Consider the following 23,497-nt stretch of genomic DNA (forward strand, 5'->3'; position numbering starts at 1 on the left):
CATCCTGAGCTCAAGTGATCTGCCTGCCTCAGCCTCCCAAAGGGCTGGGATTACAGGCATAAGCCACCGCACCAGAGCTGCTTTTGAGGAAGGGACATTTGAACAGATGTGAGTGAAGTGGAGCTTCTTCTCCTGTCCTCTGTTTGCTTTACCCATAGCCCTTATCACAAGCATCATAAACCGTTTATTCACACAATTCCACTCTTAACTTCACAGTCCTCTGGACATGTCGTGAGCTCTGTGATGGCACCACCTAGCATGCAGCATGGGCCACCACAGATGAGCCTCCGTCTTCCTACACAGACGGGTGAGCAGGCCACTCAGGGAATGAATGAACCCATCAGTTGGGTCTGTTTGACTGCAAAGACAGCGTTCTGGACCCTTGCTCTCTGGTGCCTTGGTTAACCTGCTCTTTCTCATCCTTTCACCCTCCCGGGCTCCCTGGCTACCCCTCCGAGCTGCCAGACCCCACTCTGCCCCAGCTTGCTGCCCCAGGCCCCTCACCTTTCTGCACCTTGTCACACAGCAAGTAGAGCTCCTCGCCACCCGTGCACGGTCCACTCTCCTTGTTGATTCGGCAAATCCGCAGCTCTGACGTGTTTGTGGATTCTGGGAAGGAGCAAAAGGAAGAGGTGTATAAAAAAATCCTGAGGCTGGGCGTGGTCGGTCACGCCTGTAATCCCAGCACTTTGGGAGGCTGAGGCGGGTGGATCATGAGGTCAGGAATTCGAGACCAGCCTGACCAATATGGTGAAACCCTGTCTCTACTAAAAATACAAAATTAGCTGGGCATGGTAGTGCATGCCTATAATCCCAGCTACTTGGGAGGCTGAGGCAGGAGAATCACTTGAACCCAGGAGGAGAAGGTTGCGGTGAGCCGAGATTGCGCCATTGCACTCCAGATTGGGCAACAAGAGTGAAACTCCATCTCAAAAAAAAAAAAAAAAAATTAGCCGGGCATGGTGGTATGTGCCTGTAATCCCAGCTACTCAGGAGGCTGAGGCAGGAGAATTGCTTAACCTGGGAGGCAGAGGTTGCAGTGAGCCAAGATCACACCACTGCACTCCAGCCTGGGTGACAGAGCAAGACACCGTCTCAAAAAAAAAAACAAACCCAAGAATTCAGTCACCACCAAACCCTACCTGGGCACCGAATGGGTGCCATCCCAGGGGCCTTGGAGGGGTGAGGAATCGAGAAGGCAGGGCATCTGATCTTCCTGGAACCACGGTCCAGGTGAAGAAAGAAGTCACTCAGACAGGAGGGGTTAACGGACAGATGCCAGCCCTCACACTGATGTCCTGTGAGTGTTTGTCCAAAAGGAAAATCCTCTGCCAGGCATGGTAGCTCACACCTGTAATCACAGCACTTTGGGAGGCAGAGGCAGGTGGATCACTTGAGACCAGGAGTTGGAGACCAGCCTGACGAACATAGTGAAACCCTGTCTCTACTAAAAATACAAAAATTGGGCCGGGTGCAGTGGCTCGTGCCTGTAATCCCAGCACTTTGGGAGGCTGAGGAGGAGGGTGGATCACGAGATCAGGAGTTCGAGACCAGCCTCGCCAAGATGGTGAAATCCCATCTCTATACAAAAATTAGCTAGGTGCAGTGGCAGGCCCCTGTAATCCCAGCTACTTGGGAGGCTGAGATAGGAGAATTTCTTGAACTCGGGAGGTTGAGGTTGCAGTGAGCTGAGATTGTGCCACTGCATTCTAGCCTGGGCAACAGTAAGACTCCATCTCAAAAAGAAAAAAACAAATCACAAAAAATAGGCCAGGCGCAGTGGTTCACGCCTGTAATCCCAGCACTTTGGGAGGCTGAGGCGGGCGGATCATGAGGTCAAGAGATCGAGACCATCCTGGCCAACATGGTGAAACCCCGTCTCTACTAAAAATATTTAAAAAATTAGCTGGGCGTGGTGGCACGCGCCTGTAGTCCCAGCTACTCGGGAGGCTGAGGCAGAAGAATTGCTTGAACCCGGGAGGTGGAGGTTGCAGTGAGCCGAGGTTGCGCCACTGCACTCCAGCTTGGCACCTGGTGATGGAGTGAGACTCTGTCTCAAAAAAAAAATAATAAAAATAAAAAATAAAAAATTACAAAAATTAGCCAGTCATGGTCCCAGCTACTTGGAAGGCTGAGGCAGGAAAATGGCTTAAACCCAGTAGGTGGAGGTTGCAGTGAGTTGAGATCGCACCACTGCACTCCATTGTGGGCAACAGAAGAAGACGGTCTCATAAACAAAAAAACAAAACAAAAGAAGATCCTTTGCTAGATGAGGTAGCTCACACCTTTAATCGCAGCACTTTGAGGGGCCTAGGCAGGAAGATCACGTGAGGCCAGAAGTTCAAGACCAGCCTGGGCAACATAGCAAGACCCTGTCTCTCTCAGAGTAGAAAAAAAATTAACCAGGCCTGGTGGCTCACACCTGTAATGCTAGCACTTAAGAGACCAAGGAGGGAAGATTGTTTGAGCCCAGGAGTTCCAGACCAGCCTGGGCAACATGGTGAGACCCTAGCTCTACAAAAAAAAAAAAAAATATATATATATATATATAATATATTTTAATATATATATTATAAATGATATATAATATATATTATATATTATAAATGATATATAATATATATTATATATTTTTATATACTATATATACAAAATATATATATTGTATATACTATAAATATATATATTATACATGATATATATAATATATATATTTTGTGTGTGTGTGTGTGTGTGTGTGTGTGAGACGGAGTCTTGATCTGTCACCCTGGCTGGAGTACAGTGCCGGGATCTCAGCTCACTGTAACCTCCACCTCCCAGGTTTGAGCCATTCTCCTGCCTCAGCCTCCCAACGTCCTGGGATTACAGGCATGAGCCACTTGGGAGGCTGAACTGGGAGGATCACTTGTGCACAGGAGTTCAGGCTGCATGAGCCGTGACTATACCTCTGAATGACTGCCTAGGCAACAGAGTGAGACCCTATCTCTAAAAAAAAATAATAAACAAATTTTTTAAAAAATATTTCAAAAAAATTTTTTTTTAATTTTTTTTTTTTTTTTGAGATGGAGTTTCACTCTTGTCGCCCAGGCTGGAGTGCGATGGCACAATCTCAACTCACCACAACCTCCACCTCCTGGGTTCAAGGGATTCTCCTGCCTCAGCCACCGTAGTAGCTAGGATTACAGGCATGCGCCATCAGGCCTGGCTAATTTTTTTTTTTTTTTTTTTTTTTGAGACGGAGTGTCGCTCTTGTTACCCAGACTGGAGTGCAATGGCGCGATCTTGACTCACCGCAACCTCCACCTCCTGGGTTCAGGCAATTCTCCTGCCTCAGCCTCCCGAGTAGCTGGGATTACAGGCATGCGCCACCAAGCCCAGATAATTTTTTGTATTTTTAGTAGAGACGGGGTTTCACCATGTTGACCAGGATGGTCTCGATCTCTTGACCTTGTGATCCACCCGCCTCGGCCTCCCAAAGTGCTGGGATTACAGGCGTGAGCCACCACGCCCGGCCAATTTTTTATATATTTAGTAGAGAGGGGGTTTCACCATGTTGGTCAGGATGGTCTCAAACTCTTGACCTTGTGATCCACCCTCCTCAGCCTCCCAAAGCGCTGGGATTACAGGCGTGAGCCACTGTGCCCGGCCTGAAAAAAATTTTTTAAGGGAGACCCTTAGGCCTCAGGGAGAGTTGATGGGGTCTTGGGTCAGAGAAGCTTCCTTGAGGAGAGTTTGATAGACTGTAATCTTGTAGTGGACACCTGTTATTTTGCCCATCTAGTAATCCTGGCCCCTCTTCTATTAACAGCCCCCAAGTTTCCCTCAAGAGACGACCCCTCATCTTAGTAACTGGCATTGGGCAGGGCAGAGCCCACTACCTTAGCTCAGCAGTAATTGATCACGTGCCCCAGACCTGGCCAATCAGAGCAGTGCATACCTCTGGCTAAAGTTGATTGGTCAGAAAGGAGCAAATGACCAAAATCAGGCCAATGAGAGAGAGACCTGATAATTTAACTAAAGGTATTAGATAAGAGAAGCTAAAAGACACTTTGGGAATTGGGGAGAGGTGCCAGGCAGGTAGGATATAAGCCTGGAGTTATACACAGGCATGAGAGGGACCTGCCAAGGACTCTAAGATGGAGGAAGAACAAATGAGAGACAGAAAGAGACAGATTCCTAATGACATCACTGAGGTCCTGGATGCCACCAGACCTGAAGCACTTCTGCAATTTTCTCCTTAATAGAACGAATTCTTCTCTTCTTCCCACTTAAGCCTGTTTAAGTTGGGATTCTATCACTTGCATGCATGAATGCCCTGACTGAATCAATATCCCATTTTGATGCTTACAGCAGTCACTATAGATTGGCTAAAACCTACCAGTTATTCCCAGTCCCCTCCTCTATGCCTGTACCCCTCTATAGAGGTTGAAAAATCTAAGCACGTGATTTCCCAGACCACCCTGCAACTAGGAGTGGCCATGGGACCAAGCTCTGGCCACTGAGAAGTAAGCAGAAGTCTACCAGGGTGATCTGTGGAACATAATGCATTCTCTCAAAAAGGGAGGGAGATTATTACTCATGCTGCCTCTTTCCTTGGGCTGCCTGGTACAGTTGTACAGGTTGTTTATTCTACAACACTAGAAGATACTATTTGGGTTTTGGGGTTTTTTTCTTTTTTTTGAGATAGGGTCTCACTCTGTCGCCCAGGCTGGAGTGCAGTGGTGTGATCTCGCCTCAGTGCAACCTCCTTCTCCTGGGCAGCTGGGATTCTGGTGTGTGCCACCATGCCCAACTAATGTTTGCAGAGAGACAGGGTTTCACCATGGTGGCCAGGCTGGTCTCCTGACCTCAAGTGATCCAACTACCTTAGCCTCCTAAAGTGCTGGGATTAAAGTCTCGCTCTGTTGCCCAGGCTGGAGCACAATGGCATGATCAGCTCACTGCAGCCTCATCCTCCCAGGCTGTAGCAATCTTCCCACCTCAGCCTCCCAGGCAGCTGGGACTACAGGTGCATGCCACCATGCCCAGCTAATCTTTTTTTTCTGTGGGTAACCCCCCACCTGGGCACCAAGGAAGGAGAGCTAAGCAGATCCCCAGCACAATTAGTGCCTGAAAAATATCTTAGTTTATAGTGTCACTACTCAGTTATTCCCCTATATATATAATTATATCTTAGTTCATAGTCGGAGGAATGCCTAGAGCAGACACGGTACAGAGCATGAATTAAGGAATAAGCAGCTTATAGTCAGAGGAACATCTAGAGCAGACGTGGTGCAGAGCATGATTTAAGGGGAAAAACAGTTATACTAGGACAAGAATTTGTGGCCCGGGAGCAGCATTCAGTATCATAAAGATACCCTCTGTATGACAGGCTTGGAGCAAGAGTCACTCCTCCTGAAAAGGAGTTGCAGTACCTTGCATCCAGTTCTTGTGGAAAGCTGGCCTCAGGTTAGCAAGCCTGTAAGCGTCTGAGGGCTTAAAACCCCTCTGGTATAATCGCGCCTTGGTGACTGTATAACCTGTCAAATCTCTAGCTACTGTGCTGGCTCAAAGCATCCTCCTATAGAAATCACTGGAAGCTGCCAGCAGGTGGCGGTAGACCCTGTCAGCTCTGTTGCTGCTTTGCTGACTCAAAGCATCCACCAATAGAATTCCTTAGAAGTAGCCTGCCCCTGGATAAGAGATGTTGGACACTGCACCCTCTTCCCTGCGCAAGGCCCACCTCCTTGCCTTGGGGACCTAATAGGGGTGGACCCTTTGCTCATCGCACATGTGATTGTCTTGACCCTATCACTGTTCTTAAGATGACCTCACTCACTACCTAACCTACACCCAATAAATACAGACTCTCTTGGACATTCGGGGCCTTGCCTGTCTGTGCTTATAGGTGGCGTGCCCCCCCCAACCCCCAAGCCCAGCTGCGCTTTTTTTGTCCTTCTGTGTCCTGTCTCTTTATTTCTCAGATCCTGCACCTCAGCACAGCGATAGGGGACACCCCACAACCCTGTAGGGCTTGACTCTACATTTTTCAAAACGGAGTCTAACTCTGTTGCCCAGGCTGGAGTGCAGTGGCACAATCTCAGCTCACTGCAACCTCCGCTCCCGGGTTCAAGCAATTCTCCAGACTCAGCCTCCTTGTAGCTAGGATTACAGTCGCCTGCCACGGTGCCCAGCTAATATTTGTATTTTTAATAGAGACAAGGTTTTGCTATGCTGGCCAGGCTGGTCTCAAACTCCTGACCTCTCAGGTGACCCACCTGCCTCAGCCTCCCAAAGTGGTGGGATTACAGGCATGAGCCACCACACCTGGCCACCCAGCTAATTTTTAAATTTTTTATAGAGAACAGGGTTTTGCCAAGTTGCCCAGGCTGGTCTTGAACTTCTGGGCTCAAGCAATCTTTCCACCTCAACCTCCCAAAGTGCTGGGATTACAGGCATGAGCCACCGCACCGGAGCCACTCATGCCACCGTAAGCAGGACATTCTGACGCCCGCAGCCAAGGACAATCCTGATGGCCACAGCGCTCTCAACTCACTCTTATCGTAGACCGGCTCGGAAAGCACAGGGTCCATGCGGCACATCTGTCCCTGCTGGTCCCGATATGAGGCCTGGAAGCAGATCCTCACCACATTCATGTCTACTTCCTGATGGTTCTTCAGGGACCCAGCTGTGGGGGGAGATGGGGGAGGCTGAGGGTGGGAGGTAGAGGCCCTCTTTGGGGCACAGGGGAACAGGGAAGGGATGGGGCTGGAGGAGACGGTGGGGCCTGGAGTGAGCACAGAAGGCAAGGGGTTTGGGAGGACGGGATGGTCAGGTCAGGCAGAGGGGTCTCACCATTGTAGGGGTCAATGCCCAGCTGAATCTTCCGTTCAATGGCAGCCTCAATTTCCTTCTTCCTCACACACTGAATGCCCAGGTTGTTAAAACTGAGGGGCGATGGGGGAGGGAGAGGAGTGCTAAGCAGGCAGGTGTGGCCCTAACCTGCAGGAGGGCTCCGGCAGACGCTGCTGTGGGGCTCAGGCTCTCAGGGGCTGACATTGCAGGCCCAGGGGTCCCAGCATTAGAAACCTCTCAGAAGGTCGGCGCGGTGGCTCACACCTGTAATCCCAGCACTTTGGGAGGCTGAGGCAGGCAGATCACTTGAGGTCAGGAATTCGAGACCAGCCTGGCCAACATGGTGAAACTCTGTCTCTACTAAAAATACAAAAACTAGCTGGTGCCTGTAATCCTAGCTACTCAGGAGGCTGAGGCAGGAGAATCGCTTGAACCTGGGAGGCAGAGGTTGCAGTGAGCCGAGACTGTGCCATTGCATTCCACCTTGGGCAACAAAAGCAAAATTCCGTCTCAAAAAAAAAAAAAAAAAAAAAAAAGATAAATTGTGAAGTAAGAGAAAGGGCCGGCCTTGCAGCTAAGTCAGGTCTGGAGTCAAATCCCAGCTCTGCTATCAATTATCTGTGCTCCTTAGCCTCTCTGTGCCTCGGTTTCCTCCTCTACGAAATTGAGATAAGCAGAATGTATGTGAACATGTGTGTGTCCAGGCTCCAGGCCTAGGTGAGGTCGTCCACCGTCCCCAGGCCTGAGTTTCCCCACCTAGAGAGGCAGTGGGGAGGGTTTACCTAAGCTGCCCTCTGCGGCTAAGGTTTCCCTGGGTGATCTCCAGCTGCTCAGAATTTCCATGATCAAGGATGAGAGGTGGGGGGTCGGGGGTGGGTACCTGTGCCGGGGACTGACGTGGGGCCGCAGCCGCACTCTGCAGACGCCGTCAGTGCAGTCTTTCCCGACGAGGCTGTGGGGGTGAACTCGGTGCGGCCAGTCCTTCCACACCAAGCAGGCAGTCACCTCCACCTCCCGCAGCCCTCCACAATCCCGGAGCTGCAGGAAGAGAGGTGCTCTTTGAGGGTCCCTCGCAGACGCCTGCGCCCATCCGAACTCCTTGGGGCCTCCCTTGGCAGCTCCCCAACCCTCTCCCCAAAGCAGGATGATGAAATGTGTTAGCTTGAGACCACTTTGGGCTGGGTGCAGTGGTTCATGCCTGTAATCCCAGGCGTGATGAGAGGTTGAGGCAGGCGGATCACCTGAGGTCGGGAGTGCCAGACCATCCTGGCCAACATGGTGAAACCCTGTCTCTACTAAAAGTACAAAAATTAGCTGGGCGTGGTGACGTCCGCATGTAATCCCAGCTACTAGGGAAGCTGAGGCAGGAGAATTGCCTGAACCTGGGAGGCGGAGGTTGCAGTAAGCTGAGATCATGCCACTGCACTCCAGCTAGGTCAACAGGGTGACTCTGTCTCAAAAAATAAATAAATAAATAAATAAATAAATAAATACCACTTTGATATCCTAAACCAGAAGTTTCCAACTGATGAACTAGGGGCCTCATATCATATCTGCCACAGGCTGCTTTTTTAGGCCACCCATCCTTTTTTTTTTTGAGACAGGGTCTCGCTCTGTTGCCCAAGCTGAAGTGCAGAGGCATAAGATCTCGGTTCACTGCAACCTCCGCCTCCACACTCAAGGGATTCTCCTGCCTCAGCCTCCCAAGTAGCTGGGACTACAGGTGCACACCTCCATGCCCAGCTCATTTTTGTGTTTTCAGTAGAGACAGGGTGTTGCTGCATTGCTCAGGCTGGTCTAAAACTCCTGAGCTCAAGTGATCTGCCTCCCTTGGCCTCCCAAAACACTGGGATTACAGGTGTGAGGCACCACGTGAAACTTTCAGTGTCGGGGAAGACTATAAAGATGGGTGCCACATTTGGGGTTAAAAAACAACAAATGATGGGCCAGGCACAGTGACTCACACCTGTAAACCCAGCACTTTGGGAGGTTGAGGTGGGAGGACTGCTTGAGCCCAGGAGTTTGAGCAGCCTGGGCAACATAGCGAAACCCCATCTCCATAAAAAATTCATAAATTAGCCAAGTGTGGTGATGCGCGTCTATAATCCCAGCTACTCTGGAAGCTGAGGCGGGATGATCGCTTGAGCCTGAGACATGGAGGTTGCAATAAGTCCAGATCACACCACTGCACTCCAGCCTGGGTGACAGAGACCCTGTCTCAAAAAAAAAAAAAAATAGAGAGAGGAAAATAATAAATTATGTATTGTGACCTGGGTGCCTGGGTGCACTACATATGTATAAAGTATATGTAAAAATTCAGACTTGTATTCTTAACATATATATAATCAATTATAGCTTAATTCTTTTTAAGGAGAGAAAGGCTGGGCGTGGTGGCTCACATCTGTAGTCCCAGCACTTTCGGAGGCTGAGGCGAGCCGATCATCTGGGATTAGGAGTTCAAGACCAGGCTGGCCAAAATGGTGAAACCCTATTTCTACAAAAATACAAAAAGTAGCTGGGTGTGGTGTGCGTGCCTATAATCCCAAGCTACTTAAGAAGCTGAGGCAGGAGGATCGATTGAACTGGGAGGCGGAGGTTGCAGTGAGCGGACATCATGCCACTGTACCCAGCCTGGGTGACAAAGCAAAACTCCATCTCAAAAACTAAATATATAAAGAGAGAAGGAGCGAGACTAATGAGCTATGACAACCAAACGCAACGAGATCCTTGGTTAGGTTCTGGATTGAGGAGGAAGAAACAATTACAAACACGTTTTAGGGACAATTGGGAAACCGAAATATGGACTGTATATTACGTTATTACATGACTTTACAGAATTACTAATTTTCCTAGGGGTGATGAATGAGATTGTAGCTACAGAGGAGCTTATTACTAGGAGGTGCATACTGAAGTATTTAGGGGTGAAGTAGCAGGATGGCTACAATTCATTTGTAAATGATTCATTAAAAAAAATGTGTGGGCTTTTTTTTAAATAAAGACGGGTTTCACCATGTTGGTCAGGCTGGTCTTGAACTCCCGACCTCAGGTGATCCGCCCACCTTGGTCTCCAAAGTGCTTGGATTACAGGCGTGAGCCACCACGCCCAGCCAACAAGAGGGTCTTAAAAAAAAAAAAATTATTAACCGTTGGTCTCAATCTCAGTGGGGGAGTGCTGCCCCCTAGGGGAAAAATGGGATATTGGAGGTGGTTGGTTGACATTGTGATACGGACCCACCACAGGTAGACAGGACCAGATAGCAGTTTATAATACCAGGGACAGTCCCACACACTCATACACATCCGGCAAGCCTTCTGAACATCCCGCCAAACGTTCGAGTCAGTAGTAAACCTGTTTAAAATGATCAGAGCCCAGAAACTTGCTCTGTTGTTGACTGTGGTGTGTTTTGTGGTTTTTTGTTGTTTTTTTTTGGACAGGATCTCGCCCAGGCTGGAGTGCAGGGGCACGATCTCTGCTCACTGCAACCTCCGTCTCCCAGGCTTAAGCGATCCTTCCACCTCTGTCTCCCAAATTGCTGGGCTTACAGGCATCCATCACTACACCCGGCCCCTTGCCCTGTTTGATACCAATAATATTCTTTCCCATAATTGTTTTTCTTTTTCTTTTCTTTTTTTGAGATGAGGTCTCACTCTGTGACCCAGGCTGGAGTTTCCCATAACTGTAATATCCACTGAATTTTCAAGGACTGCAGCCAGCACGCTAATTGTTTAAACCAAGAGTTGTTCGCCACTTGGGAAAATCCCCTCGCTAACCGCAACCCTGCACGTGTGACATTTAAGTCACCAAGTCTGCGCAGCTGGGTCAGGCTGCATTTGTGGCCACTGCATTAACAAGGAGCCTATATATAGTCACAAACAACTGCCACCTTCCTCATATAGCCTGTGGGGCATTTATATATTGAAATAAAAGTGATTTTATATGTTGTATTAATTTCCTTTTATTTCTCTTGTATACTACGGTTTGGCATAAAATATGGAGTTCTGGCCGGGCACAGTGACTCACGCCTTTAATCCCAACACTGTGGGAGGCCAAGGCAGGCAGATCACTTGAGGTCAGGAGTTCAAGACCAGCCTGGCCAACATGATGAAACCCCATCTCTACTAAAAATACAAAAATTAGCCGAGTCTGGTGGCAGGCGCCTGTAATCCCAGCTACTCGAGAGGCTGATGCAGGAGAATCGCTTGAACTCGGGAGGTGGAGTTTGCAGTGAGCTGAAATTATGCCACTGCACTCCAGCCTAGGTGACAGGGTGAGACTCTGTCTCAAAAAATAATAATAATAAAATTAAATAAAATATGAACTTTGGGTGTGACCGTGAGTAGAGGTAGGTAATATTGTCTACAAATCTCACTGGGCCAGATAGGGTTAAAACCATTCATTTAACCAGCTCCCCACTGTAATATTAGGAGATTCTGAAAAGCTTAGAGTCAACAGTCTCAGGACTCACACAGGCTCCAGGGCTGAAAGCTTTTCATCCTTGAGGTGTCAGTTGGGACTGTGGAAAAGACATTGGACTGCAGATTTTTTTTTTTTTTTTTTTTTTGAGACAAAATCTTGCTGTGTCACCCAGGCTGGAGTGCAGTGGTGTGATCATGGCTCACTGCAGCCTCCACTTCCCAGGCTCAAGCAATCCTCCTCACTCAGCCTCCCAAATAGCTGAGACCACAGGTGCATGCCACCGACACCTGGCTAATTTTTTTATTTTTGTAGAGATGGGCATCTGGCCATGTCACCTGGGCTGGTCTTGAATTCCTAGCCTCAAGTGATCCTCCTGCCTTAGCCTCCCAAGGTGCTGGGTTTACAGGCAAGAGCCACCGTGCCTGGTCCATTAGGCTTTAGAATAAGTCAGACCTGGCCAAGATTGCGCCATTGCACTCCAGCCTGGGCAACAAGAGTGAAACTCTGTCTCAAAAAAAAAAAATTGTACCTGTACCTTATTAATACATTAATACCCTGCCAAAAGTCACCTTTGCTTTTCCTTGTTTTTTCACTTCTAGTGAGATATATATATATATATATATATATATTTTTTTTTTTTTTTTTTTCTTTTCAATTGAGGTAGGGTCTTGCTTTGTTGCCCAGGCTGGAGTGCAGTGGTGCAATCTTGGCTCACTGTAGCCTTGACCTCCTAGGCTCAAGTGATCCTCCCACCTCAGCCCTACCAAGTAGCTAGGACTACAGGCATGTGCCACCACATCCAGCTAATTTTTGTATTTTTTTTGTAGAGACAGGGTTTTGCTATCTTGCCCAGGCTTATCTAGAACTCTTGAGCTCAAGTAATCGGCTTGCCTGAACCTTCCAAAGTGCTGGAATTACAAGACTGAGCCACAGCGCCACACCCCACCTTCATTTTTTTTCCGGACAAGGTCTCACTCTGTCAGACTGCAGTGCAGTGCTGCAATCTCAGCCCACTGCAGCCTGCACCTTCCTGGGCTCAGGTGATCCTCCCACCTTGGCCTCCTAAGTAGCTGGGATTGTTACAGATGTGTGCCACCACGCCTGGCACCATGTTGGCCAGGCTGACCTCAAGGGATACACCTGCCTCAGCCTCCCAAAGAAATGGGATTCCAGGCATGAGTCACTGTGCCCAGCCAAATGCCCACTCCCCCCAGCTTTTTTGAACCATTTGGACTCCAGCCCAGGTGATAGTATAATTATTATTATTATTATTATTATTTTGAGACCAAGTTTCACTCTTTTTTTTTTTTTTTTTTGAGACGGAGTTTCGCTCTTGTTACCCAGGCTGGAGTGCAATGGCGCGATCTCGGCTCACCGCAACCTCCGCCTCCTGGGTTCAGGCAATTCTCCTGCCTCAGCCTCCCGAGTAGCTGGGATTACAGGCACGCGCCACCATGCCCAGCTAATTTTTTGTATTTTTAGTAGAGATGGGGTTTCACCATGTTGACCAGGATTGTCTCGATCTCTTGACCTTGTGATCCACCCGCCTCGGCCTCCCAAAGTGCTGGGATTACAGGCGTGAGCCAACGCGCCCGGCCCTAAGTTTCACTCTTGACCCACAAGGTGAAGTGCAGTGGCGCCATCTCGTCTCACTGCAACCTCCACCTCCCAGGTTCAAGCAATTCTCCTGCCTCAGCCTCCTGAGTATCTGGGATTACAGGCACATGCCACCATGCCCAGTTATTTCGCATTTTTAGTAGAGTCGGAGTTTTACCATGTTGGTCAGGCTGGTCTCGAACTCCTGACCTCAAGTGATCCACCCGCCTCGGCCTCCCAAAGTGCTGGGATTACAGTCGTGACCCACCGCGTCAAGCCCAGTAGTATAATTATTAATATCTGGTCCAACAATAGCAACAACAGTAATAATAGCCACCATCAAATAAACGTATAGATGCATGCTGTTGGCTTCCAGGTACAGGTGAAGCCCCAACCCCTCCCGCCTGGGTCCGCGCGCCGAGCCCACCTCGATGGCAGGCAGCGTCTTGCTGGCCTCGGTGCTGCTCTCCCCAAGGATGCTGCCGGCCGAGCGGCCCTCGCACTCGTAGCGAAAGCGCATGCCGCGCTGCTTGGGCTGCTCGGTGATGACCAGGTGCGGCTGCGGGCCCGGGCCCGGCGCGGGGGGCACCAGCCGGCCTAGGGAGCAGCCCCAGGGGGGCGGCGTGGCTGGGGGCACCACAGGCCCCAGGGTGACCGTGCTCAGCGAGGCCGCCCCGCGAGACACCAGGCGCGGCAGCCCCTCGCCTGGGCCCGGCTGCACCCGGTCCAGGCCAAAGCCGTTCTCCTTGATGTACTCATCGATGATCTCTGAGGGAGAAGAAAAAACACGTGGTGACGCCGATTCTTTAAAATAAATAAATAGGGGCCGGGTGCGGTGGCTCACGCCTGTAATCCCAGCACTTTGGGAGGCCGAGGCGGGTGGATCACGAGGTCAAGAGATCGAGACCATCCTGGTCAACATGGTGAAACCCCGTCTCTACTAAAAAATACAAAAAAATTAGCTAGGCATGGTGGCGCGTGCCTGTAATCCCAGCTACTCGGGAGGCTGAGGCAGGAGAATTGCCTGAACCCAGGAGGCGGAGGTTGTGGTGAGCTGAGATCGCGCCATTGCACTCCAGCCTGGGTAACAAGAGCAAAACTCCGTCTCAAAAAATAAATAAATAAATTAATTAATTAAATAATAAAATAAATATATAAAAAAGGCTTGATTACCCCTAAGACATTTTCCAACCATTCATCACACACACACACACACACACACACACACACACACACACACACAGAAGTCAGGGAGGCCAGGTGCACTGGCTCACGCCTGTAATCCCAACACTTTGGGAGGCCAAGGTGAGTGAATCACTTGAGGTCAGGAGTTCAAGACCAGCCTGGCCAACACGGTGAAACCCTGTCTCTACAAAAATTAGCCTGCATGGTCCCACATGCCTGTAGTCCCAGCTACTCGGGAGGCTGAGGCAGGAAAATCGCTTGAACCTGGGAGGTGGACGTGGCAGTGAGCCAAGATTGCACCACTGCACTCCAGCCCAGACAGAGCAAGACTACATTTCACATAATAATAATAAATAAATATTATTTTATTTTTATTTTTCTTTGAGATGGAGTCTCACTCTGTCGCCAGACTGGAGTGCAGTGGCGCAATCACAGCTCACTACAACCTCCAATTCCCTCATTCAAGTGATTCTCCTGCCTCAGCCTCCCGAGTAGCTGGGATTACAGGCACGTGCCACCACACTCAGCTAATTTTTGCATTTTTAGTAGAGCTCGGGTTTCCCTATGTTGGTCAGGATGGTCTCGATCTCCTGACCTCGTGATCCACCTGCCTCAGCCAATATTATTGTTATTGAGACAGGATCTTGCTCCGTCGCCCAGGCTTGAGTGCAGTGGTTTGATCATGGCTCACAGCCCGGACCTCCCTAGGCTCAGGGGATCCTCCCACCTCAGTCTCTCGAGTAGCTGGGAGGCTACCTTGCCTGGCCTCTTTTCTGTTTCTGGCTCGTACCACATCTGGCCCTCTTCAGGGCCTTGAACTTGCTGCAGGCTGGGCAGTGTGGCTCATGCCTGTAGTCTCAGCACTTTGGGAGGCCAAAGCAGGAGGATCACTTGAGCCCAAGAGTTCGAGACCAGCCTGGGCAACATGGTGAGATGCCATCTCTATAAAATATTGAAAAAAAAAAAAATTAGGCATCATAGTGCCTGTAGTTCCAACTACTAGAAAAGCTGATGCAGGAGGATTGCTTGAGCCCAGGAGTTCAAGGCTGCAAGCTGTGATCAAACTACTGCACTCCAGCCTGGACAACAAAGCAAGATCCTATGTTAAAAAATAGGCGGGGTGTGGTGGCTCACACCTGTAATCCCAGAACTGTGGGAGGCTGAGGCAGGTGGATCACCTGAGGTCAGGAGTTCGAGACCTGCCTGGCCAACATGGTGAAACACCTTGTCTACTAAAATATAGCCGGGAGTGGGGGCGCACGCCTGTAATCCCAGCTACTAGGGAGGCTGAGGCAGGAGAATCTCTTGAACCTGGGAGGTGGAGGTTGCAGTGAGCCAAGATCGTGCCATTGCACTCCAGCCTGGGCAACAAGAGCAAAACTCCGTCTCAAAATAAATAAATAAATACAAATAATACAAAAATTAGCCGGGCTTGGTGGCACACACCTGTAGTCCCAGTTACTTGGGAGGCTGAGGCAGGAGAATCACTTGAACCTGGGAGGTGGAGGTTGCAGTGAGCTGAGATAGCGCCACTGCACTCCAGCCTGGGTGACAGAGCAAGACTCTGTCTCAAAAAATAAGTAACTTAAATGAATAAATAAATAAATAAGAAAGAACTTGCTGGGCTGGGTGTGGTGGCTCACGCCTGTAATCCAAGCACCTTGGAGGCCAAGGCAGGTGGATCACCTGAGGTCGGGAGTTCAAGACCAGCCTGACCAACATGGTGAAACCCCGTCTTAAAAAATAAAAAAATAGCCGGGCGCGGTGGCTCACGCCTATAATCCCAGCACTTTGGGAGGCCGAGACGGGTGGATCACGAGGTCAAGAGATCGAGACAATCCTGGTCAAAATGGTGAAACCCCGTCTCTACTAAAAATACAAAAAATTAGCTGGGCATAGTGGCGCGTGCCTGTAATCCCAGCTACTCAGGAGGCTGAGGCAGGAAAATTGCTTGAACCCAGGAGGCAGAGGTTGCGGTGAGCCGAGATCGCGCCATTGCACTCCAGTCTGGGTAACAACAGCGAAACTCCACCTCAAAAAAAAAAAAAATTAAAAAATAAAAAACGAAAGAACTTGGTCCTCCAACTGCCTCTTCACACCGGCCCCCGTTCAACCCAGGCTGGCTCCTTCTCCTCCTGGTCCCAGCTGAAATGTTATCTCTTCAGAAAGGTCTTAGCTAATGTGTCTTCCCCAGGCCATCTCTCCCTCGCCCTGTTTATTTCCTTCACAGCTCTTAGCCTACTCTAACATGATCTTGCTCATCTACTCATTTTCCTCCGTCTCCCCAACCTGGCTATGAGCTCTGTGAGGGCAGGGACTTAGTTTTGTTCCTGGCTGAACCCCCAGGGCCTAGAATAGTGTCTGTCTGTACTCACTAGGGGATTAATAACATTCTTTTATTTTAATTGGCTTTTTCTTTTTCTTTTTTTTTAAAAAAAGGACTAGTTCTCTTTTTTTTTTTTTTTAACAGACTGAGTCTTGCTATGTTGCCCAGGCTGGAGTGCAGTGGCTATTCACAGGCTCGATCCCTCTACTGATCAGCACGGGAGTTTTGACCTGCTCCGTTTCCGACCTGAGCCAGTTCATCCCTCCTTAGGCAACCTGGTGATCCCCGCTCCCAGGAGGTCACCATATTGATGCTGAACTTAGTGCGGACACCTGATTAGCATAGCGCACTACAGCCCAGAACTCCTCGGCTCAAGCCATCCTCTAGCCTCAGCTTCCCAAGTGGCTGGGACCACAGGCACGCGCCACTGCACCTGGCTTAATTGGTTTTCTTTTTGAGACAAGGTCTTGCTCTGCCACCCAGGCTGCAGTGCAGTGATACAATCATAGCTCACTGCAGCCTTGACCTCCCAGGCGACCTTCCAGGCTCAGGTGATCCTCCCACTTCAGCCTCCCGAGCAGCTGTGACTACAGGTGCGCACCACGATGCTCAGCTAATTTTAAAAAATTTCGTGTGGCCAGGTGCAGTGGCTTACGCCTGTAATCCCAGCACTTTGGGAGGCCGAGGCAGGCAGACCATGAGGTCAGGAGATCGAGACCATCCTGGCCAACATGGTGAAACCCTGTCTCTACTAAAAATACAAAAATTAGCTGGGCATGGTGGCACGTGCCTGTAATCCCAGCTACTTGGGAGGCTGAGGCAGGAGAATCACTTGAACCCCAGAGGTGGGAGGTTGCAGTGAGTCAAAATCACACCACTGCACTCTAGCCTGGAGACAGAACAAGACTCCATCTCAAAAAAAAAAAGAAAAGAAAAGAAAAGAAAAAAGCTGGGTGTGGTGGCTCATGCCCATAATCCCAGCACTTTGGAAGGCCAAGGTGGGCAGATCACCTGAGGTCAGGAGTTCAAGACCAGCCTGGCCAACATGGTGAAACCCCATTTCTACAGAAACACAAAAATTAGCTGGGCATGATGGCAGGTGTCCTTAATTCCAGCTACTTGGGAGGCTGAGGCAGGAGAATTGCTTGAAACCGGGAGACGGAGGTTGTAGTGAGCTGAGATCAAGCCACTGCACTCTAGCCTGGGCAACAAAGCAAGACTCCATCTCAAAAAAAGAAAAAATTTATGTAGAGATGGGGTCTCCTTATGTTACCCAGGCTAGTCCTGAACTCCTGGGTTCAAGCAACCCTCCTGCCTCTGCCTCCCAAAGTGCCAGGATTACGAGCATGAGCCCCCACAGCTCCCTGGCCTGAGTGTTTCCGAGTGTCACTCACTGCTAAATCCTTCCACAGACCTGGAAGTCACACAGTGACACCTCTCCCCCACCCCCACTGAACAAGGAAGGCCAAGACGCCTTCTGCAGGCACTTGGGTCCCTCAGCCTCCCCGCAAACCTGCCCTGTGATACTCACCCAATTCATCTGTGGAAGAAAGAGAAAGAGAAAGAGAAAAAGAAAGGTGAGGTCCAGAAAGTGGTCACAACTTTTCATCTTTTAAGACAGATTCCCCAACCCTGTCCCTTCTGTGACCCTTCCGTCTTCCTCCATCCTGGGAAACCCTGGGCTCTCACTTGCTGGGGCATTAAACCTCAAACCTCGTCTTCCCTTTCTGGGTTACCCTCCCTTTAACCTCTAAAGTTGGGGTCCCAGCACCAGGGTATCCTCAAACTAAGCTAAACGCCTCCCAAACAACATTTAGACCAGGGCTTATGAAGTCCTTTTAGGAACCCATGAGAAAGGGGTCTCTTCTCCAGGAAGAAGTGGATCCCCAAGATTCTAAACAAATTCTGGGTGTTTTCCCTCCCTGAAGTCCACCCCAGGCCCCTGGAGGTCATTGTCTGGTGTTTAAAGATAAAGAAGGTGGCCAGGCCCCGTGGCTCACCCTGTAATCCCAGCACTTTGGGAGGCTGAGGTGGGCAGATCACTTGAGGTCAGGAGTTCAAGACCAGCCTGGCCAACATGGTGAAACTCTGTCTCTACTAAAAATACAAAAATTAGCTGGGCGTGGTGGTGGGCGCCTGTAATCCCAGCTACTTGGGAGTCTGAGGCAGGAGAATCTCTTGAACTCGGGAGGCAGAGGTTGCAGTGAGCCGAGATCGCACCACTGCACTGCAGCCTGGATGACGGGGCGAGACTGTCTCAAAAACAAACAACTTCTGAACATGGTATAACAACAACAGAAAAAGCAAAGAAGCCGACCTGAACCCAGGCAGCCCTATCCTCCCACAGTGCCCACCTGAAATCCCAGATTCACCCCTGCTTCCTGAGGGAGGAGGTACAGTGATGCTGGGTCCTCAGGGAAGCCCCTTTTCACCTCCCCAGGAAAGCTCAGCCCTTGAGAGAATCGTGGAGGAATCGAAACCAACCTCCCATCACTCCACAGACAGGACAAGGGGAAGCCCAGAGGCCGCCAGCGAGCCTTAGGATCACACAGCAAAGGAAGGCGGCTGCAGCCAGGGGTCCCACCCAGGGCTGCGTGCGCTGCTCTCTGGCTAGGGATTTATCCACGTAGACCTGCTCCACTGCCAGATCTGTCCTTCTCCTCTGCTCTCAGGGAGTGGCTCCTGGCAGCCAGACCTTTGCCCCTTGAAAGGCAGTTCTCCTGTACTCCTTATCTCATGAGATCTCTGAAGCCAGTAAGGTGCCAAGGTCCCCCTACTTGGCAGATGGGGACACTGAGGCTGGCAGAGAGGAAGGGTCATTGGCAGGCCAACCTCAAGTCACTTCAACTGGGAAAATCCTTCCCAGGTATCTGTGCTAGATGAACCTGGAGACCCAAAGACAGAGTTAGCCTTGGACCCTCCAGAGGCTCCCGGGCGGTAGGGGGAGACTGAGTCCTGGTCAGATGTGGCTAGAGCTCTGGATTCACCACCTCTATTCAAATCCTGGCTCTGCAACTTGCTAGTTGTGTAGCCTTACGCCTATTACTTCACCTGTTTGCTCCTTGGTTTCTTCATCTGTAAAATGGGCACAATAAGCATGCCTAACTTGTTGGGCTAAAGTAATTTTTTTTTTTTTGAGTCAGAGTCTCACTCAGTCGCCCAGGCTGGAGTGCAGTGGCATGATCTCAGCACACGGCAACCTTTGCCTCCCAGGTTCAAGCGATTCGCCTGCCTCAGCCTCCCGAGTAGCTGGGATTACAGGCGCCCACCTGGCTAATTTTTTAATTTTTGGTAGAGATGGGGTTTCGTCATCTTGGCCAGGCTGGTCTTGAACTCCTGACTTCGTGATCCACCTACCTTGATCTCCCAAAGTGCTGGGATTACAGGCTTGAGCCACTGCACTCAGCCTTAAAATAATTTTATTTAATATTTCATTTATTTTATTTTGAGATGGAGTTTCGCTCTTGTTACCCAGGCCGGAGTGCAATAGTGCAATCTCGGCTCACCACAACCTTCGCCTCCCGGGTTCAAGCGATTCTCCTGCCTCAGCCTCCTGAGTAGCTGGGATTATAGGTATGCACCACCACTCCTGGCTAATTTTGTATTTTTAGTAGAGACAGGGTTTTCTCCATGTTAGTCAGGCTAGTCTCAAACTCCTGACCTCAGGTGAAGTGCTGGCCTCAGCCTCCCAAAGTGCTGGGATTACAGTCATGCGCCACCACTCCTGGCTAATTTTATATTTTTAGTAGAAACAGGGTTTTCTCCATGTTAGTCAGGCTAGTCTCAAACTCCTGACCTCAGGTGAAGTGCTGGCCTCAGCCTCCCAAAGTGCTGGGATTACAGGCGTAAGCCACCTCGCCCGGCCTTATTTTTTATTTTTTGAGACAGTCTTGCTCTGTTGCCTGGGCTGGAGTACAGTGGTGCAATCCTGGCTCACTGCAACCTCTGCCTCCCAGGTCAAGTGATTCTTGTGCCTCAGTCTCCCGAGTAGAAAGGAGTACAGGCACCCGTCACCATGCCCAGCTAATTTCTTTTTGTTTTTTGTTTTTTTAGTAGAGATGGGGTTTCACCATGTTGGCTAGGCTGGTCTTGAATTCCTGATCTCAAGTGATTCACCTGCCTTGACCTCTCAAAGTGCTTTAAAAATTAAAGAGCACATAGGAAGCATTTAGAATTGCCACATAGCTGGGCACGGTGGCTCATGCCTGTAACCCCAGCACTTTGGCAGGCCAAAGAGGGAGGATCACCTGAGGTCGAGAGTTCGAGACCAGCCTGACCAACATGGTGAAACCCCATCTCCACTAAAAGAACAAAAATTGGCCGGGCGTGGTGGTGCACACCTGCAATCCCAGCTACTTGGGAGGCTGAGGCAGAAGAATCTCTTGGACCCAGTAGGAGGAGGTTGCGGTGAGCCAAGATCATGCCATTGCACTCCAACCTGGGCAAGAAGAGTGAAACTCCATCTAAAAAAAAAATTTTATAAAAGAACTGCCACAAAGTAGCGCTATGCAAATGCTGGCTGCTATTGGAGAGGGTATGGAAGACACTGTTCTATGTATGGACTTCAGTCCTAGAGAATCCTTCTCCTTTCTAGGTCCCAGTTTGTCTGTCTGTAAAATGGAGAAGTTGGCTACCATGGTTTTATCTTATTTTACTTTTTTTTTTTTTTTGAGACAGAGTCTCGCTCTATTGCCCAGGCTGGAGTGCAGTGGTGCGATCTCAGCTCACTGCAACCCCCGCCTCCTGGGTTGAAGGGATTCTCCTGTCTCAGCCTCTTGAGTAGCTGGGATTACAGGCAAGTGCCACCATGCTCTGCTAATTTTTTGTATTTTTAGTAGAGACTGTGTTAGCCAGGATGGTCTCGATCTCCCGACCTCGTGATCCGCCTGCCTCGGCCTCCCAATGTGCTGGGATTACAGGTGTGAGCCACTGCACCCGGCCCTATTAGCCAGGAAATTCTTCACACCTCTGCTCAAATAGCAACTCCCCGTGACCCCTGACATGGACTTGCCACCATTCAGGGGCAGCCAGGATGGGCCAAGTAAGAGCAGATGTGAGAGCAAGAAACTGCCTCTGTGTGTGCTGCCTCAGGGCCTTTGTGCAGGCTGGTCTCTGCTTGGATGCTCTTCCCCCAGTTGTTTGCATGGCATGACCTCCTCCTCCTTCTTCAGTTCCTTGGTCATGTCATAACCTAGACAACGCTTCCCCGACCACTTTATTCAAGAGAGTCCCCTGATCCCCCACGCCACTCGTCACTCAAAGTTAGGTCTGTTTATCATTTTCTTTATCTTTTTTTTTTTTTGAGACGGAGTTTTGCTCTTGTCACCCAGGCTGCAGTGCAATGGTGTGATCACAGCTCACTGCAACCTCTACCTCCCGGGTTCAAGTGATTCTCCTGCCTCAGCCTCCCGAGTAGCTAGGATTACAGGCATGCACCACCATGCCCGGCTAATTTTATTTTTAATTGTGTGTGTGTGTGTGTGTGTGTGTGTGTGAGACAGAGTTTCACTCTTGTTGCCCAGGCTGGAGTGCAATGACACAATCTCGACTCACCACAACCTCCACCTCCTAGGTTCAAGCGATTCTCCTGCCTCAGCCTCCCAAGTAGCTGGGATTACAGGCATGCGCCACCATGCCTGGCTAATTTTGTATTTTTAGTAGAGATGTGGTTTCACCACGTTGGTCAGGCTGGTCTTGAACTCCCAATCTCAGGTGATCCGCCTGCCTCGGCCTCCCAAAGTGCTTGGATTACAGGCGTGAGCCACCACATCTGGCCTGTTTTATCATTCTCATGGCATTAATGAGGATGTCATGTGACCTCACATTACACTGACTGTTACCTGTCTTCTCCTATACACTGAGAGCACTGAAGAGTGGGAACAATGTCTGTCTCTCCTCGTTGTATCCCCAGGGTCCAGCATGTGTCTGGCCCATCAAAATGAAGGGGATTTTCCAGCCAGGCACAGTGGCTCATGCCTGTAATCTCAGCACTATGAGAGGCCGAGGCGGCTGGGTCAGTTGAGGTCAGGATTTTGAGACCAGCCTGGCCCACATGGTGAAACTTGTCTCTCTAAAAATACAAAAATCAGCTGGGTGTGGTGGCAGGTGCCTGTAATCCCAGCTATTTGAGAGGTTGAGGCAGGAGGATTGCTTGAACCTGGGAGTTGGAGGTTGCAGTAAGCTGGCATCACACCACTGCACTCCAGCCTGGGCGACAGAACGAGTCTTTGCCTCCAGAAAAAAAAAGAGAAGGGATTTTCCTTCCCATCTGTGTCTTTTCTTTTTTTTTCTTTTTTAATTTTTTTTTTTTCAAAGATGGGGTTTCACCATGATGGCCAGGCTGGTCTTGAACTCCTGACCTCAGGTGATCCACCCACCTCGGCCTCCCAAAGCCACCCCGCCCAGCCCTCATTCTGTCTCATTAGTTCTGGTATCCCCACCCTGCTGTTAAATATCACTGACCCCAAGGTTTCTTCATAGCCCTTATCACATTTTATAATCCCGTATTTAATTTAATGTTTGTGTGTCTGCCTCCCATCTAGGTAGGGAACCCCAAGGCCAGGGCTGTTGTCAGCACTGCTCAGCACATGGCCAGGTACAGAACAGGCGCACAATAAATATTTATTGAATGGATGACATCAGAAATAACTCTCACTTGAAATCAAAGATCTAGGTCTTGAACCAGAAAACTCTTGGCTTTGGCTGGGTGTGGTGGCTCATGCCTGTAATCCCAGCACTTTGGGAGGCCAAGGCAGGCGGATTACCTGAGGTCAGGAGTTCAAGACTAGCCTGGCCAACATGGTGAAACCCCGTCTCTACTAAAAATATAAAAAATTAGTGGGCTGTGGTAGTGGGCACCTGTAATCCCACCTACTCAGGAGGTTGAGGCCGGAGAATAGCTTGAACCTGGGGAGGTGAAGATTGCAGTGAGCCAAAATCACACCACTGCATTCCAGCCTGGGCAATGGGGCAAGACTCCATCTCGAAAAAAACAAAAAACAGGCTGGGCATGGTGGCTCACGCCTGTAATCCAAGCACTTTGGAGTCTAAGGCACGTGGATCATCTGAGGTGGGGAGTTCAAGACCAGCCTGACCAACATGGTGAAACTCCGTCTTTAAAAAAAAAAAATTAAAATAAA

The 23,497-nt window shown here is 49.8% G+C and overlaps 1 protein-coding gene across 1 annotated transcript in view; it reads right to left on the reverse strand.

Annotated features, from left to right (window-relative positions):
• The window catches only part of RELB (RELB proto-oncogene, NF-kB subunit), a 37,745-nt gene that overhangs the window by 12,234 nt on the left and 2,014 nt on the right, over positions 1-23,497 (reverse strand). The window contains exons 3-8 of the mRNA XM_012446682.2: positions 17,890-17,898; positions 13,275-13,615; positions 7,715-7,872; positions 6,835-6,926; positions 6,536-6,667; positions 505-609 (exon numbers count right to left, since the gene is read on the reverse strand). Of these exons, the coding sequence (XP_012302105.2) occupies positions 505-609; positions 6,536-6,667; positions 6,835-6,926; positions 7,715-7,872; positions 13,275-13,615; positions 17,890-17,898 (837 nt within the window). The remainder of the gene's footprint in view (positions 1-504; positions 610-6,535; positions 6,668-6,834; positions 6,927-7,714; positions 7,873-13,274; positions 13,616-17,889; positions 17,899-23,497) is intronic.

Source organism: Aotus nancymaae, unplaced genomic scaffold (assembly GCF_030222135.1).
Source record: "Aotus nancymaae isolate 86718 unplaced genomic scaffold, 86718_ANA_hifiasm-v0.15.2.pri h1tg000028l, whole genome shotgun sequence".
NCBI classification, from domain to species: Eukaryota; Metazoa; Chordata; class Mammalia; order Primates; family Aotidae; genus Aotus; species Aotus nancymaae.